The sequence below is a fragment of the Blennius ocellaris genome (assembly GCF_963422515.1).
Source record: "Blennius ocellaris genome assembly, chromosome: 12".
Lineage (NCBI taxonomy): Eukaryota > Metazoa > Chordata > Actinopteri > Blenniiformes > Blenniidae > Blennius > Blennius ocellaris.
In genome coordinates, this window is record NC_137661.1 from 12,567,748 (window position 1) to 12,586,789 (window position 19,042).

Here is a 19,042-nt window from a genome sequence, read left to right on the forward strand (position 1 = left end):
CACGTAATTATTTAGGATTCGGACTGTTTATTAAATGGATGTCATGGTGAAAGTCAGTTTACTGAAGATGGGATGAAGTTCATAATATCAGTGATCTCATATTTATGGTTTACTCCTCCATCCACAACAAATATGTCTTAAACTCACTATTATATTCTGCATCCTGAAAGAGAGATTGTTGAGAAATACTGTCTTCTAAATACACATTTTACTTGCTTTTTGAACATGTAAATAATGTAATGGACAAGAGCATGTTAGTTTTCCTCATGTCCAGTAGGGGGTGATGTTATCCTACCTAATAGTTGACAAGAATCAGGAAACTCGAACACAACAATTCCATTTTACAATCCTGTACAATCAGATGTGTAAAGCTAAAGGAGGCATTATGAGACGTTTAGATCATGCATATTAAAATAATTGAGCAGGAGAGATATGTGTCTCTTTATCACACTCATTTTAATAATTTACAAATCAATTTTAAACATAAGAAAGGGACAAAGATCCAGGTACGGGTCTTCTTGCAGCAGTGCCGATAACTACAGAGGCATGAAATTACCCTGAAAGCGTCAGAAGAATTTAATTTGTAATTAGAAAAATGTCTTTTGCAGAACACTTTTTTTTTAATTGTGCATATGAAAAATATTCAACTGAATGTATTAACAAATTCTTAAGATGGTAAAGAAGACAGAAAAAAACTACAATGCTACATGTTTAACATTTATTGTACATCTGTACTCAATGTGTCTCCCATGGTATTTTCTGAAACACAACAACATAAGTCAGGAGGATATTGCAAAGCTGTATTGCGGGCTATTATTGTGCATGTGCAGATGGTCAGGCTTTGGCTGCATTCATTCATCTTAGGCATTCAAAACAACATGGCACATTTTTAAACAGTCTGTAGTACTCTTCCTGAATCTGGAATGACACAAAGAGACATGTTGTAATGTTATACAATATAATATAATATAATATAATATAATATAATATAATATAACATAACATAACATAACATAACATAACATAACATAACATAACATAACATAACATAATATAATATAATATAATATAATATAATATAATAGCATTTATTGTCATATATAAATGAAAAATGATCAAAACCTGAAGGATCATTTGAGGTCAAACAGAGACATTATTTTAGATGTTACCTTTCTGGAAAGCACACAGAGGAAGATGAAGATGAACATCCCCTGGAAGGCATTGGTGATTGTGAACAAGTAGGCAGTGAGGGTGGTCTCATTGAGAATGTGTAGCACCCCGAATGTCCAGGTGGCACCGAGCACAAATAACAAAGCCAAAGCACCTCGGGCGCAGGACCTGCAGTAGAAATCACAGGGTCGAACACGGTCGAGCACAAAGCAAGAAAGCTCCTTTTTTGAGTCTGCAAGGAAGTCCTTTTTTATTTGATGTCATAAGGGCACTGCTCAACAGCATAAAAATCCACCGGTGTGGAGTTTTGAACTTGACTTTTAATATTTTGTGACCCACTCAACAGGACTGGAGGTAATCCTACCTGATGTTTTCATAGTGGCTGATTTCGGGCTTTTTCACAGCGGTGTGCCGGTACACCTTGTAGATGATTACTCCAAAAGCCAAGAGATTAACCTTTAGTGGAAACCCACCAAAGCAAACAAACACAATCACATGAATATTTATCTTTGATACAATCTCTGTTTGCTGATTTAAATTAATGTTTTTGGTTTTGTTTTTTTGTTTTGTTTTTTGCTGTCAGTACGCAACAAAAGACATTTGTTTCTTACCAGGATGATCAAACAGGCAGGTCCAATGAAGCTCCAGATGAAATTGTTTTCTGTGCTCAGCCAACACCTACAACACAATGTGCTATTTAATAAACTGTTTTTATTGATTGTATTGGAGTGAACAGCGATTTTATCTCAGAATTATCTCACTGAGTTGTAATTACAACAACACTGTATAGGCCGGCCGGCACATACCTTTGTTATCACAAAAGACAAAGACAATTGGTTAGAAAAACTTCTTCTTCTCTCAGCATAAATGTGCCTTTCTTTTGAATAGCTCCTTCTCTTCAAGTTCTATATTTCACTAATTAACAAAATGTCTTCAATGTTTTGAGATTTCTATTCAAGCTTTCTAAACGGTTCCAGGTGTATATAGTTTACTGTTTAACTTACTTTCTGACAGACAGCCCCAAAACAAGTTTCTTCATGCAATTTTCACGATTATCAATAAACCTGGCCTCCTACTATACCATGTGGATTGAGTCTTTGCTCATTTATCATTTTCTTTTTTTAATAATGTGTATGTAAAAATATTTCAAACTTACACTTTGTCTGTGCCATAGTACTTTGAGCCAAGAGTTGCTGAAATGGCCACCACCACTGCCGGGCTTCCATACCCGAAGATATAAAAGTTACGGTGCAGAAAGCCTTTGTTATAGATGACGCCAACCACTATTAAGTACAGATGGATGCCCTCAATGCACATCCAGGCAAAGGCCGCGAGGAAGAAATAGTGCAGTAGCCCTGCAATCACAGAGCAGAAAAGCTGCAGAGAGAAAAACAAGAAGGGAGAGGAGGAAAGAGACAGAGGAGAGGAAGATTTAATGTCAGGATTTTGTAGCCACAGGCACTTCACAACAGAAGAGTTCGTGTTTATTATAATAAAAAATTAAAACTGTGTGATTTGATGTATTGTGGATTTATTAGTGATAGTGAAATATTTCAAGCTTTTTATAATTGTAATATTATTTATAATTTTACCTCATCAGGAGTAAAACAAATAATCTCAAAATATAGAAAAGAAAATGTATCAGGAAAAACAAAGGCCACGATCATCACTGAAAAAAGATGTTTAAAGGTCTTTAATGCTAATTAAGCTTTGGATATGAAATAACTGATAAAGCAGATAACGTTTCAACAATATAATACCTGTATATATTAAGAATATAAATTCCTTTCCCTGGTCATGTTTAAGGAATTGAAAATAAGGTGTAATATTGGAAACAGTTTGCAATATTCATATACCCATATCACAAATGATTTTAAAAAGCATTTAAACCAATAGAAAATCAGTTCATGGTCTCATAGGAACAGTTCATGTGAGCGGTTGTTATTGCTTTGCTGTTTTGTGGGCGCATCCTCACCTTATGTGTGTTCATGTTGATCCCCACGAGGAAGATGAACTCGGCCATGAAGAGGCTGCAGCACAGGTTCTTGTGGATGGTGGTTCTGGTGCTCTGGATCTCGCTGAAGAACCAGAAGGTGAAGATGCACATGGACAAACAGATGAGGGAGATGATCATCCCCAGCTGTGTGATCCGGGTCAAGACGGTATAGTGGGCCACCAGCTGGGAAGGAAATGGAAAGGGAAGCGTTTCATTCACAGTTTCATGCTATACTGGAGTTGTAATTTGCTGTGTTTCCTGCTAGGGACTATTTCATATATCACAATAAATGGAGATTACGCTGGTATGCTGGCACTTAATGTTCGTAATATACTAGAAATAATGTCTTTAATTGTGCGATAATAGTGTGAATCAAATAAAGTATTTTGTTTTAACTGCCGAGTCTCTAATCTTTCTCTCCTTTTTGCTAAATTAATCCAAACCCTGCCTGTTGAGAGGCAACACTCTTAAAATTTTCTTTCCGGCTCTTTGTTGACATGTTGATTCCAAACTTTTACAATTTTTCACAGGTCAAATTTCATAAAATATCTGTGGGTTGGAAGAAAGTTACAGAAGTTGTGGGTGCTGTTGAGTGCAAAAGTTGATGCATCTTGTAAAATAGTGGGTGGATATCTCTTTGAGTGTCTCAGCCATCAAATATATGCAGTGAGTCACCTTGCCTGCAGGTACTGTTAACCCTTACAAACTTCCAATGATTTTTTTTTGGCTTCAGCGGAGACATTTAATTCTGTCAAAGAAAGAATATAATGTGGTGGATAAAATCAGCCCAAAATCTTTTCACTTTAAGTCTTTAAACTAAAATCATTGGTTTTGGCATTTCAAAATCTAAAAAGTTGTATACTTAAATATGTAATGTTGACCATAAGTTAAATGCCTTATAATTAATAAGTTTATTCACTGTATTGAAGAAAAATAAAGAAAGTTCCGAATACACAAACGAAACTTTCAAACTTTCTAAACTGATATTTTAAACACGCTGGATGATCTGAAATCTGTAATGTCCCATTCATTTGATACAAGATATCATAGGACCTACAGACCAACAAAAACACTCAGCCTTCTTTCATATGAAGTCACATATAAATCATCTGCTTTTTTACACAACAAATGGAAAATCAATAAGTGCTCCCTGTGACAACACTAACCAAAGAGGTCACTGATTTTAAACAGTATTTTGAAACTGTTTTACAAAGTATTATAAAATGAAGTCAGAGCAAACAAAGTGCCAAAGAAGTATATATTTCACACAGAATAGGATCATTCATTAAAAAGTTTTTTTTCCTTAAAAGAATTATTTGGCTACAATAGAAATTTACAGACAACAATACATAACCTAAGAGTCAATTCAATGTAAGATCACTCACGTTGGCTCGCCCAGAGGACATGAGAATGGCAAAATGAGTGAGGTGATTGCAGGAGCAGGTAGTTGCGTTGCTGTTGACGTGGAGCGTCTTGCAGCCATGAGTGGCCCAGTGGCCCTGGAGGCTATCCACCTCGTAGTCCCAGAAGACGCACTTTGTCACATCAGCTTTAGTGTCGATGGGCTTCAGGGGGGGGGGGGGTGCGGAAGAACAGAAAACACGGTTAACTGTGGATGAGGCCATTTTTATTAGTTCTTGCAGTGCCAGCCTCGGTGATATCACATCAATGGGAGGTTAAAAGTGACAGCGCAGGTCTCATCAGGATAGCAGTGAAAGTTAATTATAGTCCAGCCAGCGTCTGAGAACAGCAGGTTTCAGACATGATATTAAAACTTTTGATTTACATTCATTTCAGGCACCTGCGTGTGTGTGTGTGTGTGTGCGTGTGTGTGTGTATGTGTGTGTGTGTGCGTGCGTGTGAATGTAAATTCATTACTGTTGTGGGAAGTGGAATCTGTTTACTCGCAACATGTATTTGCATTTCATCCATCCTATTCATAATTAACCTTAACTACATGTTCTGGGAGCAGCCCACGGTGCTGCTGGGGGTTAAGAGCCTGGCTCACACACTCACAAGTGGAATCAGTGGGCACTGAGCACAAGCTTGCTTTTCTAACCGTTAGGCTGCCACAGACCCTTGACTTGTAGGTGTTGTGATTACAAAAATGAAGTACCCATAAAATAAATAAATACACACACACACACACACACACACACACACACACACACACACACACACACACACACACACACACACACACACACACACACACACACACACACACACACACACACACACACACGCACTACATTTTATATATTGTGTGTCACTAAACTACTTTTGTAATATGTGTGCAAAGTGTGTCAGAGAAATACTGAGCAGATGCAGGGAAAAAAAGAAAGGGGATCCTGGGGCATGCACACAGGGAAACACCACTTCAGCGGCCCAAACCAGCCTGGATGAAAATGGAGCCCAACATTATTGATTGTTGCTCTTTAAAGGCAATTTAGAACAAATTGTCATTGCTCAACATAAATCAACACCACCTTTATGTGGCTTAAACTCAACAGGTCCAACAAAAATAATGATTTCTCTTTCTCATACATTTTAATGATCTCAAAAGAAAATAATCTGCACTTTATCTTTAAGGGTTATTTATCTCATTCGCCACATTTCAGCATGTTCTATTCTTGGCCCCTTTGCTATTTCCCTAAACAAAAAAAAAGGTCATTGCAGAGACAGAAAGTGAAATCCCAAATGATTAACAAAAAATTTTGACAAATGTTTGTTTGAATTTGACTTTAAGGGAAGCTCTCTGGCAACCATCAGTTCAACACTGCACTAAATCTGGGAATAAGGAATTTTCTGTAAATCCCAAAGCAAAACAGCAGCACAGTGATGGCTCGAGTTCGACAAGGACATCGATGATAAATCACTGAAGAGACGATTCACACAGAACGTTTAGCAAAGAGTTTAAAGCTGTGAATTTATCTTGCAAGGGTCCAAAAAAAATGCTTTGAATTGTAACTGAACATATACAATTCTAAATTGTTTTATTTTACTGTGAGCCCTACAAAGGCCCACCCAGTATTTATACAGTCACATATAATTAAGAACCCAATACTGACAAAGACTTTATTTTTCTCAACTATTTGTGGCTGCTGTAGGTTCACTATGGGATTAGAAAAGAGAGGTGAGAAATATTAGAAATATTTCTTTCCCATTCAGAATAACTTCACCAGTAGATGCTACTAAACATCAGACGCTGCACCTTTAAAGTCAAATGTTGTGCTTCTTGTTTTTCTTTCAGGTCTCAGCACATTTTGGAAAACAATAGAAAACTATTTTTCATCAACAAATGTTTAAAGTATTTATTGGTGTTTTAAAGAAAATATCATTACAATATGAAAAAGTGATTTATTTTGCAGGTGATGTTTTCATATTGAAACAAAGAGGAAAAAGAAAGTCACTGAGCTTAAACAGTGACAATTTGCAAGAAACTCCTGAAGAAAAGCCTCACAGTGTGTGAAACCCCTCAGGGGGCATTTTGAAGGCAAACATTAAGGGAGCAGCAAAGAAATTCAATGGAAGTCGTCCCAGCAGTGTGTGTTGTCGTTACCTGGTTATGTCTCAAAGTGAAGGTGACATGGTCAAGTTGGTAAATGCCAGCGGGTTTGACGGCTGCAGCTATCACTTGGGAGTTGACAGTGATCTCCCCGGCTTCTGCATAGCGTGAGTAGTCGGTGACACCCGGGTCGCTGCTCGGCTTCAGGATGTCACTGATGCTGTCATATCGCACAAACACCACTGACACACTTTCTGATGGACCAAAGACAAAAGAAAAAGTCAAACTTACTGTAGATTTGATCAATTAATACAAGGAGAAATAATGAATTATCAATACTCATGTTACTACAATTAAAGAGTGTGTTAAGTATTTGTACTTTAAGCTGATTTTGAAGTATCTAATTTGACTCATTTTAGGTACTGGTACACATATATATAAATACTAAAATGCTTTTTTAGGCTGCTATGAACTATTGTGATTTTGTAAAACTTTGTTTCAGAAAAATGCTTTGTCGTACATGTTCTCTAAATTTAAACAAATATCTGCGACTGACAATGCAAAAAAAAAAAAAAAGGTAAACATTTTTGTTTTTTGCACAATTTGAGCGAGTTGATGTTAAGTCCAAAAAGTAGAAAATATCCATAAATATGTTTGTTTTGGGGTATGAACCAAAGCCACTCTCCCTCTTCATAGGCTGTATTTTATTTTCATCTAGCCTGAGTTACCTTACCATTTTTGTCCTTGTGTTTTCCCAGTTTTGGTGTTAGATTTATGTGATTTCCTCCCATGGAAGTGGACAGTGTGTGAGGAGCATCAAGTGTGTAGACTTTTAATTCTGTGGTTGAAGAAAAACAACAACAACAACAAAGCATTAAGCAACAGAAATACTACAATTATGCCCACATTTTGCACACTGGGAAGAAAGCAGTGTGATCATTTAATATGATATGAACCTCCGTAGGAGCCCTCTGTGCTAATATCTTTCTTACCCATTTCAGAAGTTTTGATTTCAAGCTCAGTTGGAGTTTTGTAGTTCCCAGCCAGAGAAAGAGCACTTTCCTCAACACTATGCAGGAGTTTAGTGATAGTATGGTCACGATGCTCTTCGTTCATTCTGCTCCAAGCAACCATCTCGTCTTTTTCCACCAGGTTGTTTACAGCCTTCACTAATTTCTGTTAGAAAAGGACATCTATTTTCAGTATGAATTGTGCACAGTAACACAACATGCAATGTCTGTTTATGCTGCAAAGTCTTACTAATTAGATGTGGTACTTCTTACATAGGCTTGGCTACTCTGGCCTTTCGCATCAGTTGCTGGTTATGATAAAGTTTCTGTCTGAACTGGTGTCCTGTGATTATCAACTGCTAGAAAAAAACAACAAGTACTGTTGTGTATATTGCACAATTATTGAAGTACTATATACACACTTAAATAAAAGCGCATAGCTGCACTATGTGATATGAATGTACAAGATTATACTATGTAATATAATACTTTACCACTGAAACCAGTTCAAAGCAAAACTTCCAGTGCAGGCAGAATGATGGATGTTGACTGAGAAGTAAGGATGGTAAACAAAAATTACTGAAAGAGTGGAGTTGATGGCAGATGGTTTGACAGTGTAATCCTTTTCTCCAGCAGCCAGTGTTGATGCGGATCGACTCAGGGCTTCGACATATGCTATCACTTCCACTGAGGTAAGTTCACCAGACGACTGCTTGGCAATTTCTTTCAGCAGGCTTTGGGGCTCCGTGAGGTTGCTCAACTGAAAAAGGGCAGAAGTATTTGTAACTAAATATATAATCCAAATAAGTACAACTTTCTTTTTTGTATCACTTTGACTTTAAATGGCTACAATTTGCACTAATACTTTTACTGTATCTATTTAGACATTGAAGCAACCGTAACACGGGCCACATGTTGTGTAGTGGTTTGCACATTGTCCCTTTGGGACTTTTTCGTTGGATGCTCAATTTCCCTGACACAGTTCAAGCACCATGTATTTGAGATAAATTAGTGATGTTAAATTATCCGTACGCGTGAATGAGTGTGAGTGATTGTATGTATTTGACATGCAGTGACTTGGCAACCGGTCCAACGATGAACCCTGACTTTACTCATTGTGAGCTGGGATTATTACTTAAATAATAAATATAAAATCAAAATAAAATGGTGCAGGAGATGATGATGTGAAGGCATACTTGGAGAACATCCACACCATTGCCAATGTGCCAGTAAGATCTTTTCAAGATTCAGGAGAAGGAGACTTTGGGAATTGTGGCCTGCAGACCATGACTAATATTCAGGTCTGCAAAGCTTTAATGGTGCCTGTGAGGGTCAGAAGCCTGGACCACATACAGGAGGCATGAAAAGCTACTAGAAGTACACTAACAGAGATGTCTCTGGACAATACGCTCGATTAGTTGGAGGGGGGGGGGGGGGGGGGGGGGCACAAACTGCAGAGCTTAGATGAACTAGATATGAACCAAAGCCCACCCCATTATGCCACATAATAAGGTTAAGGTATGAACATCTTTCAATTTAAAACATATCAATGCAACAATTTTAGAAACAAGCAGGAACCAAAGTCATCACATTTCTTTAATTCCAAAAGCATATATAAAATCCTGTTGATGGTGTTTAATTGTATTAAATTAAAGTTCTGATGTACCTAATAGTGTGGTCAGTCAAGGTTTCAGTTCGTCTTCTGTCTTGTTTATCATCTTACTCTCCAACAGAGGGCAGCGTTATCACACCAATTCCCACATTGTCTGACTGAAATGCCTCCAGAGGAGTACTTACATATTCAAGTGTTTTGTTGACAGCCTGCGTTGTACATCTGATGTTGTCGTGGCAATTTTTTTGGGGATGTTCTGAAAGATAAAAAAAAAAATTCTAGATCAAAGGTTGTTTCTGTGAAGTCTGAATTACATAAAAAGCTGCAACTGCCATAAGCTTAACCCTATCTGGCAGATCATTTCTTGTCATGAATATTACTTAAAAGAAGGACAAAATTAAGATTGCACCATCCATTTACTTGATTGCATTATGGAATGTCAATACAATCTAAAACTTTTCTCCATCTGTGTTGTGTTTGTCTATGAGAGAAACACAAAACGTACCCACATCCTTTTTGTATGCGTGCGTGCGTGTGTGCGTGCATGTGTGTGTGCGTGCGTGCGTGCGTGTGTGTGTGTGTGCGTGCGCAAGTGCATGCGTGTGTGTGTGTGTGTCAAATATTCTGTCCAATCTGTCTCACCCTTTACTGTCTATTCACACCAGTGAAAACGGAAAACTTTTGTTTTGTGTTTGGTGTCCGTTTACACGACAACAGTGCTTGGAGTCACTGAAAACACGTCTTTTTGAAAACAATCTGACTCTGTCTCCGCACAGATGGTGAAAATCCTATCTGCCCTCCTATCTGCTCTCCGATCTCCTGCCCACCAATCAGCCCTCCTGCCATCCTGTCTGGCCTCTTATTTACCCTCCTGCCGTCCTATCTGCCCTCTTACCATATCTGCCCTATTGCCCTCCTGTCTGCCCTCCTATCTACCCTATCTGCCCTCTTATAATCTCTCATGCCCTCCTTCCTGCCCTCTAATCTCCAAACATGTTATTCCAAATAGTGAATACACTGGTGAAAGAGCAAAAGAAAAAGGAATTGTTCGCAATGGAGAAGACGAAATGGGGATTAAAAACTAGTGATTGTTGATGTATTGGAGAGAGAATCCAGAAGTAGTTCATTTAGGATCACACTCGAGAGTAGCAGGTGGGACTAATGCACCTCGAAAGCTGGTGCCATCTGCCATTAAACTGAGAGAATTTGAATGAAGAAGAAAACATAAATTTTTTTGATTGGTTCCTGGCTGTTGGCCCCACCCTCTCAGATGACAGACCCCGCACTCTTTGATGACGCACTATTGTATTGTTGAAAGGTGAGCAGTGCCCTTTCCGCAACACAAACTTTAATTGAAGGAAACTTGGTAAGTCTCTGTTAATCTCCATAAGGGCTGTTTAACAGTTAAATTGGTGTGTTCTGTTTTAACAGATTTTTCGGATTTACTCGGTCCCGTTTTAACTGGTGTCCAAAACCGAGTGCTGCACATGGCAGCGGCCTCCATTGGTGTGTGAATGTGTGTGTTAATGTGATTAGCAGTGTAAAAAGGTTTTGGGACTGCTCCAATGGTGGAAAAGCACTATATAAGTGAAATCCATTGGTTTGAAAACCCTAAAGATGTGCTTTCCACTTCAAATGGAATTATTTATTCCAAAAGACACATTCCAATGTAAGAAATGTGACCTTTTTGGATACATTTTGAACCTCTAAAGCAGAGTTACTCAACTTGGGGCCTGGTGGGCCACAGCTCTGCATGTTTTAGTTCTCTCCCAGCTCACACAGATTGTCACTGTGGAAACCGGAGTAATGAAACCAAGGTGCAGAAGCATGTTTGTTGTGGGTGAGGTCAGCAGTGGTCAGCACCTCTTCTGACCGAGTGTGACTGTGCCAAGACTCGATCCCTCCGGCAGAATCCGGCTCCGACGGAGGGATCAATTCTTCTCATACGACTGTGCCAGCAGGACGAGCCTAAAAGACGCTGACAATCACCATGAAAGCTCCGGATGGTGAAATCACAAGACATCCCAGGAGGTGTCGCCCCCCCGGTGTGCTACAAGGACCCCCCCCCCCCAACCGATTCCCCGATTGACCTCCCATAACCACAGAGCGGCATGCTGCGCAACTTCTAACCTTCTTCTGTTTCCACACAGAGAAAAATAAGACAATATAAACAGTGAGAGGCTGCGGCAGACAGCAGCAATGCCAAATTAGTCTCGAAAGCTGTTGAAAGGCGCTTCTTTCTTAAATGTGATTTAATTTTTTACGCATGTTCATAAAACCTCACTGTGTCAGACTTAGTGACTTCTTGTTTTAAGTGTTTGTGCTGAGAGAATTTGCCAGCTGTGAAACTCCAGCTCCCGATTCAGCCATCGAACGGTAATTTTCTATATACATGTGCTAAAGATGGAGACGTATTCCAGTTGTGTTAATTGATTGCAGTGAATTCCAGGGACTTTCAGGTGAAAGGAGGTTGTGTTGCTGCCGCCCTGGCTGTGTCCAGGTGCTTCTGTAATCATCGCAATGATTGACAGATGGTCTGCTATAAATTATTCAGTCGTTCACTTGAGACGTTGCTCAGAGTTTGTGTTCCCCTGGAAAGGATAAGAAATTCAGCGCAGCCCGACTGCAGTCGTCCCCGTTTCACGATGCTTATTTAATTAAAATAATTTCTCCAATGAAGCTTTTGTACACCAGCGATGGCTCTGCAGTCAGATCTGTTTCTCTTGAGTCATGAAGTACAGCGGACAAGACTCACTGGACAGTCGTCTTTCTGATTCCTGCATCCTATCAGGAGTCCAACAGTGGATCAGATTTAATCCACAACTTTTATCTACCACCAAAGGGTACATGGGCGAGTTTAAAATTTTCATTGAGCTCTCGACTGGGGATACCAACTTTTTTAAAGGATGAGTACTAACCTTTAGCTATGTGCCGATACAGAGTATCAATGTGAGTCAGTAAAGTGTAATTCATACTCCATACTCAAATGTGAAGGCTGTGTGTTGCCGTGAGCCACCAGCATCTGTAAACTGTAGACCAAGGGGCTGAGCTCGCTATTAATGAGCGTTTCAGTCAAACTTCTTTTGGCTCGTGGTGCTTCACGATAATATCATAACAGTTTATTACACCTACAGGTATATTTACAACTTTTTTCCATCATTTCCAACACATATTCAGTTCAAGAATTTGAGCTTTTCAAGAGTTGTCGTTTACACAGCAAGAATTTCAAGTGAAAAAGCAAACGTTTTGGAGTGTTTTTGGTCTGTTTACCCCACAACGGTGCTCAGAGCCTCTGAAAAAAACAACCTTTTGAAAGTCCCTCCCAAGGTCGTTGTGCACATGCTCAGTAGGACAATAACAACGTTTGCCTCCCGAGTGTGAGTGACTCCCAGTCCAAATTATCCTGAGACTTGGTAGTTTTATAGTTGACAGGCACCATAATAATAATCCAACTTGGCCGTCTGTCCATACAAATGTCCGTGTCATCGGATTGTGAATGTTTCTAGTGTTTTGTTCTCTGTTGTGAGAGCTTCAGTTATATGAAATGAAGCCATTGACACAATAATTTGCTCATAGTGTAATGAAATTAAAACTTCATTTGTTCACTTTGAGGATTCCAGGTAGGGCCCAGACCCAGTGTGAAGAATCAAAGCCCCGTTTACACTACAACTGTTTGTTTTTGGTTTTTTCGGACATTGATTTTGCATTTTCATTTCGGAAAGGTTTCATGTCTATACAACGTTTTGAAAACAACAGAAACACTGAAATAAATGTAGTTTGCATGTTGGGCCACTAGTTGATGCTGTTGGTTGTTTTAGTCATGGAACCCCACACATGCAGCAGAGAACAATATGGTGTGTGTGTGTGTGTGTGTGTGTGTGTGTGTGTGTGTGTGTGTGTGTGTGTGTGTGTGTGTGTGTGTGTGTGTGTGTGTGTGTGTGTGTGTGTGTGTGTGTGTGTGTGTGTGTGTGTGTGTGTGTGTGTGTGTGTGCTCCCATCCTCATACCGACCTTTACATTTTACACCCCTCTCAGGATGAAAGTGCTTAGTGCCTGAAGATGGGATGTAATCACGCTGACAGGTGCAATAGAAAGATCCATTCGTATTATGGCAGAGTGAGTTTGGCCCACAGACTTGTCCCAATTTGCATTCATCAATATCTGAAAGATACAAATGAAGAGTTCAACTGCAGTAAAATATTAACGGAGCCTGATTCAAGAGACCCCCCCCCCCCCCCAATATTAATTTGGTGGATGAAAATTCATTCACTTACTGAAAGCAACAAATATGCACCATTTATATCCAAAAAAGTAAAGTGAAGATCAGATTTCATTCAATATGAGAAACTGTTCCCTACATGTTTTCAGGGTGTAATTTGACTTTGGATAATCTCGTCTTTTGCCAAATTCTTTTGTTTTATTTCATTAAATTTTTTGTTGCTTTTTTCTACACAATTATGTGATGCTACTAAGGCAACCGATCACACAAAAAGATCATATTTTGGAATCAAAATTAACAAAGGCTGCTTACGTTTATGCATTGACAGAAGAACTCATGCATGTACTTGTAAATTCACCAGGATGCACACTTTGTGAACTTTTTGGTCTAAACTATTGCATCCCAATGCATTTCACAATAAAATATATTATCACCAGTTGGGCTCCATCAACATATAAACAGTTTGCTCAGGCTTTTTCCTTGAAAAGTCTGGGATGTTATTATGAGTCATGAGTTTATGTTGTGGCATTTCATCATCTTTATTGTCTCCATGGCATTGACATGTAGGGTTGGATTGGAAGGCAGTGGTTAATACATTCTTGCCTCACAGTAAAAAAAATCCCTGGTTTGAGTCTGGTTTGCCCTGTCAAGAATGTACTATACCCTGCCTTCACCCAGAATCAGCTGGGATCAGTTCCAGCACCCTGCAACCTTAAGTTAAGCGAAGCAGGATACAATTTAAATGGTTGAATGGACATAAATGATCACTTTTACCTTCCACTTTTTTTTTTGTCATTAAAGCAACAGCCTGCTGTGAAACCATTACAGCACACATAAAGAAATCTTCCAAATTATATTTTTAAAGACAGCTACATGGTTTCCTGTATTACTTTTGGTTGTCATCTTTGTTTTTATGAGGGTTATACAAATAAAGACTTCACTTTTCATCATTTTTGCATTAAATGGTGTGCGTTTGCATTCAAATTTGGATAAAAGTGCTCTGCTGCTCGTGCAAAACAAACAAAAGACATTCCCAGCGCAGCATATGGCAGAGAAGTAAGAGGTCGAGAGAAAAAAAAAACCTGCACCATATTTTCTTCTTCTCAGTTCAGTGATAGAAAAATACTTAAAATATACACAGCTGCATGCTCACCATACGGACACACACTTATACACATGATACCAGTGTGGACACTTTAATTAAATATATTACATCACTAGGTTTGTGTGTATTCACGGTTGTCAGTGAGACATTACCAATGCATTCTGTGCCATCATTGGGCTGAAACTCAGTTATTCCTGTTGATGTATATCCAGAGATACATGTACAGTAGTAGCTGCCGGGTATGTTGGTACATTTCCCCCTTTCTTCGCAGATATTGGTCACGTTCTGGCACTCATTGTCATCTGTGGTGAGAACAGGAAAATACAAAGTAATTACAGAAAGCAAAGAAATCACCCCCCAAAAAAATACTTGGATCATCAAAGGGAAAGAAAGCACTTTGCATATTGTAGGAATGAACTGGCCCTGAGATGCATACCTATACCGATAGCTATATCTATACTATTTAGATGTACTGCTAATCTTTGTCACAAATAATAATGCAAAAACTGCTTGCAATAAAAGGGCACAATCACAGCTGAGCTAAGCCATTGTTTACCTCCTCTTTTATTTTTAGAAGGATGTCGCTATCCTTGGATGCTAATAAACTGTTATCCTATCTGTGCTTTCTTTTACTTCTGTTTCGCCCAATACATTTCCCAAAGGACCTCCCAGTTTACGACAGGAAAAAAAGCAGAAAGTGTGGCAGTGTTACAGCTTCTGTGTTGGGTTTATTTACTTTAATTGAGACATGATAAAACCTAAGTGCAGTTGTATTGCAGGTTTGTATTCACTTGCTCAGAAAACATGTTGCTCCCCTGAGATATCTCGATGTTTTACTTCTGCATCTTCAGCAATGATATAATTTCTCCTTAATTGCTGAACATTAATAAAAAATGACTGGACCATCAAAGTCTGCTTTAACATCATAGTGATTCTAACGCTGTGACAATTAACCTAAAATTATAAAATAAGTATTTTCCCTGCTTGATAGGAGAAATAACACCACAGAACATTCAAATTAAAATGATAGACGGGCAATGGAGACAGGATTTTACATGAAAATCTGTTCTTCATAAACAGAAACCAAAAGTGGTCTTCAAATCTTCTCGTATATGCAGCCAGCAGTTCAGAAGCAATCATTTCTATTTGGATATTTTGGATTGACGGTGTGGTTTTCAACTTTAATCAACCTAGTATTAACACAGAAAATCCAAGCAATCATCAGAGCATCCTCCTAAATCCCTTTTCTATCGAGCACACATTCACATTCATTCGTGGCTCTGAGCCCATGTTCTCACAAGTATGGTTCTCATATGTGCTCCACATCTACTTTCTCACAAATTTGCCTGTGATCCTGGGCCCTGGTGTGGATTTGAACTCGATGAAACTGAGCTGTGATCTCACATTGATTAAAGCCTTGGCTGGTTGTGACTTACATGCAGTTTTAATTGTTCACATTTGTGAGTACTGGGCGGTTGTTTGTCTGTGAGTTGAAGTCATTCAAATGACTGAAAATGACTGTGATTCCTTTCTCTGTGTTTACAAAGCAGCAGATACAGAGAAAATGCTTCTGTTGCCCACTCATTGTATAAAAAGTTCTGTTCCAGATTAGTATTCACACACGTCTTACATCCCAGATTACCCAGTTTACTGGAAATGACTTGGTCATATTTTCCAGTGTTCTCATTTATGCAGGTATCACGGATGTTTTGCTCTTCTCCTCAACACCCTCCACACAAAAACTGCATAATAAGGGAAGTCCTTTTGCTGTGATGAAGGCAGTGACATTGTTTGAGGAGGAAATACCTTCATAGCATGCAGGACACGTTAACTGTCATCCCAGCACAAACACACCACCCACGTATTTTATGATTCACTTTGATGTCCTCTTTTATCTCCAAGTATAGAATCCATGCTTCAGCTCTGTTGCCACGTTATCGCTGAAAATCGATGCCCTACATGGGAACATGGTCTTAAACCTTTGTTTTAATAAAAAATATCCACAGCATTGTTTGTGTTACTCGTGTTTTTGCCTCACATTTGGCCTGAGAAGTGTGTAAGCTGCACTGTCATTGTGATCAGATATAGCCAGGAAACAAAAAAGTGTTCCAGGAATTCTAAACAAGCAAGAAACATAAGAAGAGTAACAAAGACGACAGACTGAAATAACACACTTGCCAATAAAAATGTCACTCATGAAGGACTATCGTGGTGGTGTTTTCACATCGTAGTGTTTTTTGTCATGACCAGCATTTGCATTTTACGAAATACCACAACCCCTTTATTAAACAGAAACAGTGGCCAGAAACATGCATGACAGACATGAAAAACACCTTGACAACCACATCGAAAAGTGTTTGATAGTGTTCTTCTGATAAAGAGCTGAAATTGACCAGCCCCTTTAAATCACACATTCATATTACTTTAACTTACACTCACAGAGCCTTCATTATTCTAAAGTGTCCAGATTAATTATTAAGCACAATTATAGAATAAAACCGTTTTGGGATAATTTTCCCTTGCACTTTAAAAATAATCCATATGGTAGTTAATGTGCTTCTGGTTTTCTGGTGAGCTTTCTTGAGATCATTAGTGATAAATGCCTCCAGTACAAACCAGAACAAGTTCATTTTCTCCGATCATATGATCACAAATAGGGTTTTAGTTCTTTTTCAGACAGAAACTTAACATATTCTTGTCATCATAAGATATTTCATGAAGCTTTATCACATATATTGATACACATTGTATTCCATTTTCTTCCTTCACCGTCATCCATAATGCTTTATCTAAATTAGTTAACATGCATCAATATGTCCATTACAGTTGTTCTACTGTCAGTAAATATCAACAAAGGATTCAAGAAATAGCCTGTACTCTATGTTCAGAGCATGTAACTTACAAAGCTAAGTAGAATGTTGCATGATTGGAGCCACTTGGTAGTAGAATCGATAAATTTATGTGCGTGTGTTTGTATTCACCATTGCAAAAGGTGGTTCCATCTCCAGTATATCCATGGTTACAGAAGCAGGCATTGTTTGATCCATTGAGGGTCTTGCATGTTGCAAGTTGGTGACAAGAATCACAAATGTCAGAGAGGCTGCATGGGTCCATCAGACTGGAGAGCCATGCTGTGGAGGCACAAGAGTTACAGTTTCACAGACAACATGACATTAATACTCAGGACCACTTTATTATACTGCTGGCACTTTTTAAAGGTGTGTGGATTCAGGAAAGAAAAATGGCTCTATTATTAATCTACTGTATTTAACATCTTCTCAGAGGAACAGCGTGAGAGACATAATCCACTGAACGACAGCACACACACACACACACACACACACACACACACACACACACACACACACACACACACACACACACACACACACACACACACACACACACACACTCGCACACATTTCAAGCACACTAGAAGGCAGACACAAATTCACAGGTGAAGGAAAACCCTAAATATCTATATTAGGTTTGAAACTATTTAAAAACCGAACATAAACATCAATGACACCCCATTCCTTAACAAGACATCATATAGAGACCCTATAAAAAAGCACTACAAGCCCCCCTCTCGCTCTCTCCCTCTCTCTCTCCCCCTCGCACTCCCTAAAAGATACCTGCCATGCTATGATCCACATAAGCCCACGTACCTGTCAAAAGTACAAGTTTCATCTGTGACTTGAGCAAAGACTCCATACCCGCGCTTAGTCTGGATTTTACTCACAGCTTCAACTGTGGGCTGGCTGGTGACGTAGTCTATTTCCTTGCATCAGTTTTCCTGTTTCCCTAAACCTGGCCCTTCCTGTGCTGATCTTTAATCTGCCTTCAGAAACACACAGCTTGGTCCCTTCCACCTACCACGCGGCACTCCAGACACTCACGTCTTTTTTTTGGGGGGGTGGAAATGTCACAAAAGATATAAAATACATTTTAGCAGCAGTCTGTCACTTCTTTCTAGTGTTGTTGACATTTTGTGCTATGTTGCCATTTTAGAAGCCCCCACACCATTGTTCTCGCTTGAACATGCACAGTAGGCTATGTAAACACAGGCCAAAACAACACTGACTGGCTTCACTGAAGGACGACCCCCTCCCTTCCGCAAACGTTTGTACACAAATTCACGCTCACATTCCAGCAGTACGTGTCTTCCTCAGACCATCACATTGTTCCTTCGACAAAGGTTTTAGTATCTGCTCTTTTTTCTGGCTTGTTCAACAGCAAAATTGAGACGTAAGCCTCTGATCTTCAGCCGTGGAGACTGGATGATGTTGTCCAGATTCTTTAGTTTAATGTTGAAACAGGAGTAGATAGGCTACTGTGTGATGAAGGGAAAAGGGAAAGAAAAATACAGATTTATAATTGCATTTTGTATATATATGTTTGATTTGTTTTTCCAGATTTGTTT

General features: G+C 39.0%; 1 protein-coding gene across 1 annotated transcript; it reads right to left on the minus strand.

Annotated features, from left to right (window-relative positions):
- Positions 1 to 437: 437 nt before the first annotated feature.
- Positions 438 to 18,339, minus strand: adgrl4 (adhesion G protein-coupled receptor L4). The gene is made up of 16 exons (XM_080506514.1): positions 18,288 to 18,339; positions 17,601 to 17,750; positions 14,772 to 14,921; positions 13,307 to 13,456; positions 9,482 to 9,552; positions 8,265 to 8,444; positions 7,667 to 7,850; positions 7,408 to 7,512; positions 6,729 to 6,928; positions 4,552 to 4,731; positions 3,146 to 3,349; positions 2,327 to 2,547; positions 1,782 to 1,848; positions 1,535 to 1,626; positions 1,170 to 1,338; positions 438 to 918 (listed from the first exon to the last, which is right to left on the minus strand). The coding sequence occupies exons 1-16, from the start codon at positions 18,331 to 18,333 to the stop codon at positions 856 to 858; spliced, it is 2,232 nt and encodes a 743-aa protein (XP_080362640.1). The 5' UTR covers positions 18,334 to 18,339; the 3' UTR covers positions 438 to 855.
- Between the last annotated feature and the right edge of the window lie 703 nt (positions 18,340 to 19,042).

Coding starts and splice junctions, on each gene's coding strand:
- adgrl4 (XM_080506514.1), bottom strand. CDS start 18,333: ATGGAGTCTTTGCTCAAGTCACAGATGAAACTTGTACTTTTGACAG. Junction 13,457..14,771: donor TGATGGCACAGAATGCATTG/GTAATGTCTCAC, acceptor TGTATCTTTCAG/ATATTGATGAATGCAAATTG. Junction 3,350..4,551: donor TGTCCTCTGGGCGAGCCAAC/GTGAGTGATCTT, acceptor TTTCCTTCCCAG/CTGGTGGCCCACTATACCGT.